This window comes from Rhinichthys klamathensis, unplaced genomic scaffold (assembly GCF_029890125.1).
Source record: "Rhinichthys klamathensis goyatoka isolate OS25496 unplaced genomic scaffold, OSU_Roscu_1.1 h1tg000114l_1, whole genome shotgun sequence".
Classification (NCBI taxonomy): domain Eukaryota; kingdom Metazoa; phylum Chordata; class Actinopteri; order Cypriniformes; family Leuciscidae; genus Rhinichthys; species Rhinichthys klamathensis.
Window position 1 is genome coordinate 1,851,729 of NW_026606651.1, and position 13,633 is coordinate 1,865,361.

Sequence of the window (13,633 nt, forward strand, 5' to 3'; positions counted from 1 at the left end):
GTATTGGAGTAAAATGCTGAACTTTACCGTCTAATGCCGTTAATCAACAAGGGAATCGATTGAAGCAAAATGACCTATGTGCATCTGTGCAAAGTGTGCGGTCTCTCTGTTTTCAGTTATGTTCGGAGGAGACAGCTGATCTGTTGGCGGAGAAGGCACAAATCGCTGAGGAGGAGGCCAAGCTGTTGGCTCAGAAAGCCGCCGAGGCTGAACAGGAGATGCAGCGTATTAAGGTTAGTGAGCATTTACATCAACACATCAGCTGCACATAGAAGATCCTTTTGGACCATTGATGACTGATCATGCTCTGAATAATTCTCTATAAAGCTGACAGCTATTCGCTCTGAGGAGGAGAAGAGACTCATGGAACAGAAGATGCTAGAAGCTGAGATGCTTGCACTCAAGATGGCAGAAGAGTCCGAAATGAGGTAATATCACGCACATACATGTTCAGCATAAATATTTCTTAATTCTTTCATCAGATGACTGCTTTTCATGCTGTTATTTTAAATAACACGTATTAAGTGGTGTACCAATGGTTAATCGATAAAAGACCCTTTTAATTGTGTATATATTATTTATTATTTATTTTGCCTAAAGTGTGTTTATTCTTACACTAAAGTCTATTAAAAATTAGTGTGGATTAGAAGCATTGGCTAAAAGCAAGTTACACCTATAATCTATCATCGGCTGTTATATAGTCACTCAGAACTCAGAATGTGAACATGCGCTATCATAGACCACCCAGATCTTCCTCTCACAGCTGGATCTATGCTGATGGCCCTTCTCAAAGCCATCTACTGGGCCTTTACTTAGTATGTGGCACTCTGTCGGTGTGCATGCTGCGATAGCTGTTTTATTGGGTGCCTGTGAAAGTCTCAATTTTCTGCTGATCTGAGCATCCATTTGACAATTTCCAGCTGAATTTGTGCTTTGGAGATCCCAGTACTGTATCCACTTCAAAGGGTTCAAACCTTGAGTGAGTAACCCCATGTATTTATTCTCCGCAGGGCGAAGGAGGCCGACCAGCTGAAACAGGACCTGCAGGAGGCTAGAGAATCTGAGCGCAGAGCAAAAACCAAACTACTGGAGATCACCAGCAAATCGCCGTACTTGGTAATCACCCATTCCTTACCAAAACACTCCCCCACTGCTTTGGTAATCACCCATTCCTTACCAAAACACTCCCCCACTGCGTTCTCCAACATCTCCACCAATGACGTTACATCAACGCTTGTCATTCTTAATCAGCCTGGTGTCCGAAGCCAGTTCGATTTTATCTCGAAGAGAAAAAGGGTTTAAACTCTGCACAGTGTTTTACGCTAGTCTGATTTAGCCTCTTGGCCATTTGTCAATGTCAAGATAATTAGTTTAAATAAAAGTTGCGCCAGACAGCCATTCCATTACTTGCAGGGAAACTTTCCCCACTCATCCAGGGAAACATTCGAGAGTCTTTTAGCCTCGCAATAACCACCCTAATGCAATAAGAAATTACTATTTATATTCATATTAAGCTGTCCAACTTAAAAAAATGGTTAGCTAGCCATATAGGGTCCCGGGAATAGTGTGGCACGGTTGTAAGGCTTTTCAGAATTGGATTACAAATGGGTTCAAATGTCTGGCTATTTAAAGGGAAACTGAAAGCGAGAGACCGCAGTTAACTTGAATACCTCCATTAAATGCATTGTGAATATCCACCCGGTTCAAATACACATGATGACTGAGTGCACTTCATATCTGATTCAAATGCACGGCAAATGAGGGATTGTCCTAAGCCTTGAATGTAGAAATGGATATAATTGTATATAATTCGTTTTTTCTACATAAATGTTCCCAGAGAGGACGTTTTTCTACCTGGAAACTGGATTTCAGGGATATTACAATGAGTTTCCTAATTATTGGTCTAAGCACTTGGGAACTGAGCTCTTCTGCTCTTTCAAAGCTTTGCGGATACTCTTGCAAATCCCACGGCTCATTTCCGCACATTTTACATGCACACTGAGTTAAGGGGTGACTGGAGGTCAGCGTATCAGTTGAAACATTAGCTCTTTCTACGAGTGGCTAATGTTAGCTGTATCTGTTTGATTACTTAAAAATCCAGGAGGCATTTTAGAGCATTGCTGCTATCTCCGGGTCATGATGTCTTAACTGAGAATTTTGTAGTGTATTTTTCTTTTACCCTGAAGCGTCCTTTGGTCTTTTGACAAAATCCAACTATAGGTAACTAAGGCAAACCTGAGTTTGACTTTGCTTAGGTACGTCATCCTGCCTGAGGCAAGTAAAGGCAGTTTTTTGAAGCTCGTACTACAGTAGGTGCTTGATTTTCTAGTCGCCACACTGATCATTTAATTGACCAGTCAAAAAGCTGACCCTTATTTCAATATGAAACTACTCTTTCATATGCTGCAAGGCCTATATATATATAAAACAATATTATTTTCTTGTTGAATGTCCTGTTCCGCTTTTGGTATTAGTATTTGGCATTAGTATTTTAATACTGATATGTTTGGTACAGCACTCCTGCTTGTGTGATATTGATTAATTTTTATGTGTACATTTTGTTCTCAGCTCATTTGAATGTGTTTTTCTTTCTTCCTCTTTCACTCGTTCACTGCTTAGCCTGTGCCGTTGTCTGCAAATGCTCTTCCTCCTGATGGCACTAACTTCAACTTCAGCATGGAGAACCTGAGTTTTGACTTCAAAGACACTGACATGAAACGTCTGTCCATGGAGATCGAAAAGGAGAAGTGAGTGCAGCCCATTTCAGGCAGCAGTCCATCCTGATCACAGTCTTTCTGCTGGTGTCACATCTGCACACATCTTTTGAACCAGTTAGATCAACAGTACCGGAGTGTGTCCTCTCTGCTGATGCTAAACTGAGTAGTGGATTAGTTTTTATGTGATAAAATTCCATTCTTTGTTTAGACAATTCAACTAGAATGACCAATGACTTTCAGGTTGGCAGTCAATAATGAGGTGATTTATGAGAATATGGTGCTGTTATTCTTAAAAAATATTGATTGTCCGATTTATCATGATCTGAAAGATCGTCGTCTTAAAAATCTACGCCTGTTCTCAGTGGATGAAATACACTACTATTCAAAAGTTTGGGAGCAGTAAATTAATACTTTTATCCAGCAAGGATGCACAATAAAGACATTTACAATGTTACAAAAGATTTCTATCTAAATAAATGCTGTTATTTTGAGCTTTCTATTCATCAAAGAATCTTGAAAAACGTATCCGGTTTCCTCAAAATTGCCCCCAAATGCACGTCATCTCAGTACGATATTTCACTTGTGTGGAGTTTTTCATGCTTAAAATTGGGTGTTAATAGGCCTTAAAACAGATGAAAACCAGGAGATCAGCTTTGTTTCATTATATGTCTGTCCTCTTTGGCAGGGTCGAATATTTGGAGAAGAGCAAACACCTTCAGGAGCAGCTGAATGAACTGAAGACTGAGATTGAGTCATTAAAGCTAAAAGACCGAGAAACCCCTCTAGACATCCTACATAATGAGAATGCTGAGAAAGGCACCAGCAAGCAGAGCAACTTTAAAAAGGTTGGTTAAATGCATCCTTCACAAAGCCAGACATGGTGTGATACAAGGTTTGAGACCAGGGGTGTCTAATCCTGCTCCTGGAGGGCCAACCTCCTGCATATTTTAACTCCAACCAGCTCCAACACACTTGCCTGGAAGTTTCTAGTGAGTCTGAAGACCTTGATTAGCTGGTTTCAGGTGTTTAATGAGGGCTGGAGCTAAACTGCAGGACAGTGGCCCTCCAGGAGCAGGTTTGGACACCCCTGTTTGAGACAGTTAAAAATGAAAAAAAAAAGTAGATCTAATATAATAGTTGAGAGATGACAGGAAAGTAATGGGGAATAGTATAGAGAATTGTTGCAAGCTGAATTCGAACCTTCTTCGCCCACTTGAGAACAACAGTCGCTGGCTCCAAAGTCCCTGAGCTGTATTAAGACTCTCTAAGATATCTGTTATCTGCATGTATGGTAGAGTAGTGGTTATACATCAGTTCAGAAGTTAAGAAATTTCTTAAGATCATTTCTAAGAAGTTATTCTAAAGTGCATAGGTCAGATTACCGTAATAATCATACTAGGAGCGCACTCCATTTTTTTCCGCAACTGACTTGATTATTGACCGATTATTGTTTACATAATATAGTGTCACTTCAGAGTACTTGTGCACATCACTAGTAAAAGTAAAACGCATTATACTGAATGTAGCTAGTGTTTTGTTGTAATGCTTAGTATTTGAACCAACCCAATACATTTATTAAAGATCTTTCCTTTAGGGGATTTAAGATAAGTTTGAGGTTATCCTAACTTTTTTACCTACGAAATAAAAGGTAAAAATGTTTTTTAAGAGGTTAGTTACGATGATTTTAAGAACATTCTTATCAGGAATTACATTTATTCTTAAGTTTTGTTTTTAGAACATTTTTAAGTAAAAAGATAAGAACATTTTGAAGTGTTTTTGGGAATATAAAATACTCTTAGCTTTATTCTTAAGTTGGAAAATGAGATGAAATTTGCATTTAATACGAATTTTATTCTTTAGAATGTTTCATGAATTTGGTAACTGGTAACTGAAATGCATTCATTTCAAACTCTGGAAGAGAAACTGAACTGGAGAGTTATAGAGTTTGTCAGTTGATTTGCAGAAAAAGATGTCACTTAAAAATGAAATATGATTTCGTAAAATCATCATATAGCAGCACAGACACTTTGAAGTTTCTTCAGATTTTAATTCTTAAAAAAAGTTGTAGTCCAATGCTCAAATAACTTCAAGTTCAGCTTTTTACAACCTTACAGAAGTGCTTGTTGCAGCAAATAGCTCTATATTGTTTGAATTATTCCATATCCTAAATGTGAAACTTTGGAACTTGTGTTTGAGATGGGAATAATTTTGAAAATGGAAGTGCAGGTTCACTAAACTCTTCTGAAAAGCCTGTGTTGCAATACCATTTCCCAGAAGGGCTAGTTCCTATGAAATATGATCCTAATCATACTGTTAGTCACGCCACGAGCACCGATAATCCAAAATTAATTTATTCATCATCTTTCTGAAAGGTTCAGCTACATTTTCATCAAGTCTTATGAAACGGTAGATTAAAAGCTCCATTTTACCCATAGAATCCTTTCCTTCTGTGTGTGAAATTGTCTCGTTTGCACTACGCTAATTGATTCCCGTGTTGTGATCGGTTGTTTGGACGGATGGATTGCCCTCCGTGTGTTCAGTCATTCTGCCTTGATGTGATTGTCTAATTGAAGCGGAGCTTGAGCAAATCAAGCCGGACACTTGGGGGAACAGCTTTACAGCTCTCATGCTAACAGCAGCAAGAAAACCCAACTCGGTCTTACACCCTTTGACAGCTGTTGTTTTCTTAGCCCATGTTGAGCCCGCATTGGAAGCCTGTATCGGGACACTGTCCAACTCATTGTAAATCACTGTTGCTCAGGTAGTTTGAGCACTGGACCTTGGAGCAAGTGACAAGGGTCGCTGGCTTTCCAGGTCACGCTGGTGAAATGATTAATGGCCTTTCTCCATAGCCTGGTGTGTCCTGCTGCTAGCTATAGCCTGAGGGACAGAGATGTAGTGAGAGTATCTTAATGTACTGACAGTCTCACCTGTTCTCGGAATGTGTTGATGCGGTGATCCATCAAAATCCCCATTGAAGCGGTGGCACGTAAGTGTCCAAGCATACCTTTGTTAATTGTACTGGATTTTGGATCAGTTAACCTGTTAACCGTCACCAGTGCGTGGGCGCTCTGAAGCGTTTTTTTTTTTAAATAGTTCAAAGTTACTATCATATTTAATGTGATTAACTTGACAAACTATACATCATTAAAACGATATAAGACTCAAGTTTCAGTATTTGACCACTATTGTATTCTGTGAAACTTATAGTGACAGTTATGTCTTAATTTGTGTCAGGAGTTATGAAATAAAAAAATGAGTCGTTACCTTTAATATGAATTATGAGCGTCAGCTGCTCTCATTCAGAAAAAAAACTCCCGTGCGATCGTCATGACAGCGATTCACAAAACAACGTCCCTCAGGGCTTTTAGCTCAAACATGTGCAGATTTGGAGAAATATTGATAGATTCTCATAGGTTTACATCAGACTTCTATAGACAGGAATAATATTTATTGAATTTATACCCAAATGCGTCGATGTAATCATTTTGAGCGCTGTATACTCTGATTTACTGTGTTATCCATTCATACTGAAGTCTGGGGCGCTGTTGCACAGTAAAGTCCATATATGGATCACATGAAGAAGAGCCATAATCATGTGACATTCAGGAAGTCGTGATTCATAAACAAAGCTATCCGAGATCGCTGTAAAGTGCAGATAAAGATGTTTTGAAGACAATAAACATGATTGCAATGATATTTGATTTACCTGTGTTCTTCGAGTCATGTCAGGTATTTTCATAATAATAGATTATATGTATAATGTAATGCTAATCGAGATAGACTTTCAAATTGTGCAGAATACAATAAAATAATATATTTTCTATCTGATTTTTTTATCTGAAGCCAAATCAGATTACAGAAAGTTATTTAAAACACTCGACTTGCGCTATAAAGTAAGTTGGAGCACAAACATAGTTTTATTCTCATAAATTGTCGTGTATTGAGGGTGTGCTAAGCTAACATGCTAGCTAGTACTGAGCACCTGCTACCTAACTTCGATGTAATTTTATGATTTTTTTTCTAAATAAGAATGCTTACTGAATGTTTCGTTTTTCAAAAAGGGCATTTGATACAGTTTCACTGTGAAGTGAGAACTTTTATAAAATAAAAAGACACAAAAAAAAACATTGAACTAAATACAGAGTTTTAGACTTATCATCTTCAGATTTAAATTAACATGGTTAGACATGTGGCTTTAGCTGCAGTGCATTTCTAGAGTTGCTACAATGCCAACTTCAATTTTATTTTCATGAAGATGTTTCATAAAAATAAATGTATAATAACTTTACAAAACTTTGAAGCTATTTATAACTATTTTTTTTCATTATGACAATAATTAATTCTACATTTACAATAAACTACCAGGTGTCAGCTTTCAAATGAGATCTTACTTGTGCTTTTAGTACAAAGGTTCATGAACTGTATCTGTTTCAGTTTGGGAATGCCATATCTGGGGACTTTTTCAAAATGGCTTGAAGCTTAACAGGTTAAAAGTCAATTAACCTGCATTGATGTTGATCTACTTTTTTTCCTTGTAGGTTATTTTTTTTTTTAGTAAGCCATTGATTTTTACATGCTTACTTGTATGAAGGTTACAAAATTTCACGATCATTATTAATTTTGTTGCACAAATTACTACTTTTATTTATCAAAGATGCATTAAATTGATCAAAAGTGACAGTAAATGCATTTATAATGTACAAAAGATTTCTGTTTCAAATAAATGCTGTTCTTTTAAACTAGGAATTAGGAAAAAATTATCAGTTTCCACAAAAATATGAAATTGTTTTTAACATTGATAATAATAAGAAATTGTTTCTTGAGCATCAAATCAGCATGTTTAAATGATTTCTGAAGGATCATGTGACACTGAAGACTGGAGTAATTATGCTGAAAATTCAGCTTTGCCATTAGAAATAAATGAAATTAATAAAATATATACAAAATGTAAAGCCAATTGGCATCTGCAAAAATATATTAGAACTTTCTCAGAAAACTAGCTTCACTTTTCTGATCTGGCTGATATGTTAATCTCAAAGTCTTAGATTTAAACTTTTAAGCTCTATGAATTGAAGAGTTGGCCAGTTTCTCTAACAGTGAAGAAAAACAAAAAAAAAGAATAAAAATAGTGTCTCCTAAATATCAAATAAGAAATGTAATTCCTCAAAGTCATCACAGTGTTCATACTAACAGTAATTCAATTACTGGAGGGCCGCAAGTTTTTGTACTTTCGCTTTCCAGTAGACGTTCCTACTCGACTTCAGTATCCTGTCGTTGTCGGTGGCGGATATGAAGACATGAATTTTTGCACTTTTCTGAGGCATTTTGCAATTACTTCCAACCATCTGGTCTCAAGGTGATCTATAGTGGATGTTGAAGTCAGTTCTCCTCAAGTTCACACAGTTGTCCTAGCTGAGTAACCACAGACTTTGTCTTTATTTTTAGTGTATTTCTAGTGACATTTATATCTCAAGATGTCTGGAGCATGTGTGGAAACCACTGAGCAGATTAGGGTATTTCAGGGTGAAGTACTTGTGCCATATATTCTGCAAATAGTTCAATAATGAAGCAGAAATGTACCATCTTCATATAGCGTTAATTCATCATTTTCCCATTTCTGTATCTCTCTTCCGTCTCTTCTTGTTTGTTTACACCATGAGGGATTCTGTCTTGAAGTGTCCTTTAACATCACCGTCAGTGGACTCACACAGACTAGTGACAGCTGATCAGACACACACACACTTCTCTCTCTCTCTCTCTCTCTCTCTCTCTCTCTCTCTTTTCTCTCTCTCTCTCTCTCTCTCTCTCTCTCTCTTCTCTCTCTCTCCTCTCTCTCTCTCTCTCTCTCTCTTCTCTCTCTCTCTCTCTCTCTCTCTCTCTCTCTCTCTCTCTCTCTCACTCTCTCTCTCTCTCTCCTCTCTCTCTCTCCTCTCTCTCTCTCTCTCTCTCTCTCTCTCTCTCTCTCTCGCTATGAATTCTGCATGACTCCGAGGTATTGAACGTGTCATACATGTCTAATGTTTCTCATGGCATGAGCAAAATAATGAAAAAATGACGCCTGCCAAAGTTAAAACAAAAATTTATAGAATTTACAGCATAATTTAACATGGTATAATGCACAAACCTTTTATATATATATATAATATATATATATATATATATATATACACACACACACACACACCACACACATTAATTATCAGTTCATGCTTCTTAAAAACTATCCTTTGTTAATGTTTTAAATTTAATAATACATTTATTTATAAATATACTGTTTTTGTTTTTAATCCATGTTTGTTACGGAAGCTTGTTTTTTGCCAAAATATAAAATGGGTAATTGTGACTTTTTATCTTTTTGCCCCACAAGTGCAAGTTTACATCTCACAATTCGGACTTTATAACTCGCAATTGTGAGTTTATATCTCAAATTCTGAGAAAAAAAAGGTGGATTTGCTAGTTATAAACTGTCTAAATTGTGAGATAAAGTCACAATTATTATTTTTAATTGCGTGTTTAAATCTCACAATAGGCTTTTTCTTGCAATTCCAAGTTTATATCTCTCAACTCAAATTACCTGTATTATTTTTTATCCTTGATGGAAATAAGCTTCCATAGTTTGTTCATAATACATTATAATACACCATGCACATATATTAGTATATGGAAATGCTGTAAAAGTATTGTTCATTGTTTTTCATGCTCTCTGCCTGTTGCATTAACTGAGGATATTGAACATTTATTATTATAAAGTGTCACTGACTAATTTTAGCAAATAAAAAATGTGACTTTAATCTTCTGCAGTAGTTGTGAGATTTATCAAGCTATTTTAATATATTGGCAACCCTAACTAAAACACAAAATAGAAATATTCTATATGCTGATTTAGTGCTGCTGATTATTATCTTTTATTATTATTAATGTTTAAAACAGTTGTGCTGCTTAATATTTTTGTGGAAACTGATGCATTTCTTGTGAGGATTCTTGATGAATAGAATGTTCAAAAGGACAAACATTTATTTGAAATTGAAAAATGTTGTAACATTGCAAATGTCTCTGATCAATTTATTGCAGAATAAAAGTATTAATAAAAAAACGAAAAAACTTACTGACCCCAAATTTTTAAAAGTAATGTGTGTATTTTATATACATCTATCTTTTTTTTTTATCTTACTTGTCACTTCATAAGAAATGAAGGGCATCAGTTTGGAACTTAGCAGCACAATTCATTACACCTCTCAATCTTCTTCAATCTTTCTCCACAGCTCACTCTCCAGAGCACCAAATCCAGAGTGCCTTCTTCCAGGAGCTATAGCCATCCAGCCGGACTGGACTATAGTGTCTGAATAATGTGCCGTTGTGTCGTTGTCACATTCCTATATGATCCTAGCACATTCCGGTGATGAAGAATGTATATGTGGGTAAAGTTTACATGCATTACTCTAAGAGGACCAGGACCTCAATTAAACAGAACTACAGAGGGAGAACATGTTTTTAAAGGGACACACACACTAAGATAAACTCATTCACACACAGAGTCACACACTACACATCGTTTCCCAATATCCCTGTCTGCAGGAGGTCAAAAACCCATTGTAAAGACACTACGAATAGCAGTGTACACTCACTGACTACATATATCTCTGCAGTGCATCGTAAATTCCTCTCTCCAGTTGCACAGCAGATATCTCTTTCGATCAATATGTGTCAGAATAATTGGCTAAAGCAGTGGTATTGCACCCTTGTGCCGTGTTAGGTGTATATATTTTTGCTCTACTATGGAGCAGTCTGGTCATTCATAAAGGCTGAATGAAACCTTATTGTGTTACAGTTTAGAAGTGTTTACTTTCTCTCAGAGGATAGGTTAGTACAGGATATTTTTAGGGGAGAAAATGCATTTGTGAGAACACCATGTGGAAAACCATTTTTACATATGAAATATTTGGGATTTTTTAAAAACCATTTACTTGGCTTGAAATGTTTTACAATGTTTTTTTTTTTAAATGAATATATTTTTGAAAATGTTTTCGTGCAGATAAATAAATGAATAGAAATTATCTTAAATATTCTTTGGCTGTTCTTTTTAAAACTTTTTTTGATGAAACACTTTGCTTTGCACATCCCCCAAGCACTAAGTTTTACACTTTAGTGTGCAACTTGACCCACACCGATTGTGTCACAGGCATGATTGAAATCATGCGCCTATTATTTTTCAGTGATCAGATGTACAATTTTCACCTGGTGGGCAGTAAAACGGGCACACAAAAAAAATACCCTGCATTTTGTCCATTAGCATGCCTCATAGAGCTTACATCTACTGCCCACTTTATCTGCAGTCTTGGTTCCTTAATATTTTTACCCATTCATATTCCTCATAGGAATTATAAAAGTATATATTAAATATTATTATAAATATATTTTTTAAATGAAGCAAAAAATAAAAAAAAGTGTACATATATTATTTTCTTGATGAAATGAATGGCACAGCCCATAAAGCATTGTGAATGACCTAACTGAGTAAAAACAGTGGTTTATTTCAAAGCAACTTATGAATTATAATATGGGAAAATCTCACAGTAAAACGGTGCAAAATATGGTACACCAGTGTTTTGCCAGATGAGAAGTTTATTTATGTATAATCTCATTACTCTTTTAATTATTAAAAAAAAAAAAACACTGTCCGACTGATTGCACTGTATTCCTTCTTTTGATTCTAAACCGAACTCAAATGGCACTGAGAATTGGGTAAGAGACAAACATAAATGACTTAATTGGGGAACTTGAGAGATGAAACCCTGCAGGTGACCTGGGTCTGTGGTGGATAGTGAGTTTGATGTGTGATTAAACTCGAGGTTCTGTGGGGTGCCTCCATTGCTTCCGAACAAATGGGTTTTTGGGGTGCGGACTGATGGGGTAGTGAACCCGAGGTTACCCCGTGAGTCAGTCCTAGGGCTCCTCCTGTCCGATTTTAGGGAAAAAATCAGGTCCATTGGAGACGTCCAATAGATTTCTTAGGCGAAAGAACACCACAGACACCGTTTAATCACCATGGGAAAATGTGCTATAAATAAACTTGCCTTGCCTTATAATATGAATATGTAGACTTCAGAATTTCAGCTATTCAGCCGTTTTAAAAATGAAATTGAGATCCGAAGTGGCTTCAAGAGATGCATATATCATCACTTAACTCCAGAGTGCATGGCAGGTCATTCTTGAAGGGTTTATAAGTGATTATTAAAAATCAATTTCTCAATGGAGAACGTGCCTGAGATTTTTAGAACCCGACTATTACGCTCCATTGTGTTTTGCGATGTTTTGTGTTTATGTGTGTATGTTTGAAAGGACAGCGATGTATTGAGAACAGCAACAGGCAGTCTGTTGGGATTTCGTCTTCCTGGAGAATGTTACACAAGGTAAATCAATATAATCAGCCTAAAATTAACAATTTGTATTTGTTACATGAAAACTGCAACCGTCTCATTTATAGCATGAAGGTAGACTGTGAATTAGAATTCAGTATCACGATTATTGTAATAGCTCATTAAACTCAAAGCACTTTGTAATATTTGTTACCAATCAAGACGGTAAACACAATTTTGCTTCATGTATCACACTTCCCATAATCCTGGTTATCATTATCACAGCCTGAGACAAATACGACCCAGCATCACTCCTTCCTCAACACATCGTCTGCATGTCTGGACAGATGACAGCTTTGATTGATGGCTGGTTCCAGGCATATTGACAGGCTGTCACAATCAGAGGGATGTGCCTTAGGAGGTGACCATGTCACTAAGCGTCCCATCAGTCCTTGGGGTGGCAGATGGAGGCCTTGGGAGATAATACTGCATCTGTAGGTGGTACCAAGGTGAACAGAAGAATAGCTTTACTGAAGGTGAGAAAATCAGAGGCAGTGATAATCAATGTCAACTTTTTGCCTTGGGAATTTATTATAGTTTGATTGCAGCTTACTTGGATTACACAGTTCGCGTGCAATTTGATTGCCCAGGCTGTTCTCTGAGGGCAAGCTTTGTTTCTGATCTCTGGAAACCTTGGATTTAATGTCTTTTTTTAATATATTAAAATGCTTTCTCCTATTGCAGTTTTACATGCAGAGACATTAATAAGCCAGTCGTAGGTTGCCAACACTCCACCTGAACTGCAGAGGAAAGCACCCAGTCTGATATCACGTACTCTCTTGAGTAGGTACTTATTTTGAATAAGTAATTTGCGACTGCTAAAAAGGATGTTCTATAATATCAATATGTATAATATGAATGTAATCATTCGGACCTACTACAATCGCCATGTTGTCTATATCATGTGACTTACTAGAGTCTGTTGCGTCGCTTCACTGTCATTTACATTCTCCTGTGGCCTCATGGGATAGTTAAGTGTCCATCGTATCAGAGAATGTCTAATATGGGGAGAACTCCCACTCACATTAAACTTCCGGGGTCTGAACTGGTTGCAGTTCCACTCTAGGTCCATATGAGGGCGCTCACAGGCGGAGTGCAGAATGAATGGAGGTCTATGGAGCAATACCCCTAAAAATCCACTTTTCTCAGGATATAATTTGTCTAGTAATTTGAATGTTGTATTCGAAAGAAGATGCAACAAAATTACACATTACTGGGTGTTAGCTTTTTTAGAGTCACTTATTTGCTTTAAAAAGTCTTTTAAAATGTCAATGACGTCATACACATCGTACGACCAGAAACTTGCTTTACCGCAATCCTTCATTCACTTGTGCTTTTGCGCATGGGACTCATAAATTTTGGGGCATCTCGCCCAGGGGGCGGGGTTACTATGGCCTTAACATTGGTCCCGCTTCGGATGCCACGATGCCATCAAGCGGTGTCTCTGGTCGTAATCAGTCCTTCACTGACCAATCAGCGTCCATTAGCAAAATGCTA

At 37.0% G+C, this 13,633-nt stretch overlaps 1 protein-coding gene across 1 annotated transcript in view; it reads left to right on the plus strand.

Annotated features, from left to right (window-relative positions):
- nf2a (NF2, moesin-ezrin-radixin like (MERLIN) tumor suppressor a) overlaps positions 1-10,713 on the plus strand; it is a 36,599-nt gene extending 25,886 nt beyond the window's left edge. Inside the window, 7 exon segments of the mRNA XM_056254765.1 lie at positions 117-233; positions 328-428; positions 1,011-1,116; positions 2,620-2,747; positions 3,403-3,562; positions 9,983-10,007; positions 10,010-10,713. Of these exon segments, the coding sequence (XP_056110740.1) occupies positions 117-233; positions 328-428; positions 1,011-1,116; positions 2,620-2,747; positions 3,403-3,562; positions 9,983-10,007; positions 10,010-10,032 (660 nt within the window). The 3' untranslated portion in view covers positions 10,033-10,713.
- Positions 10,714-13,633: the final 2,920 nt, after the last annotated feature.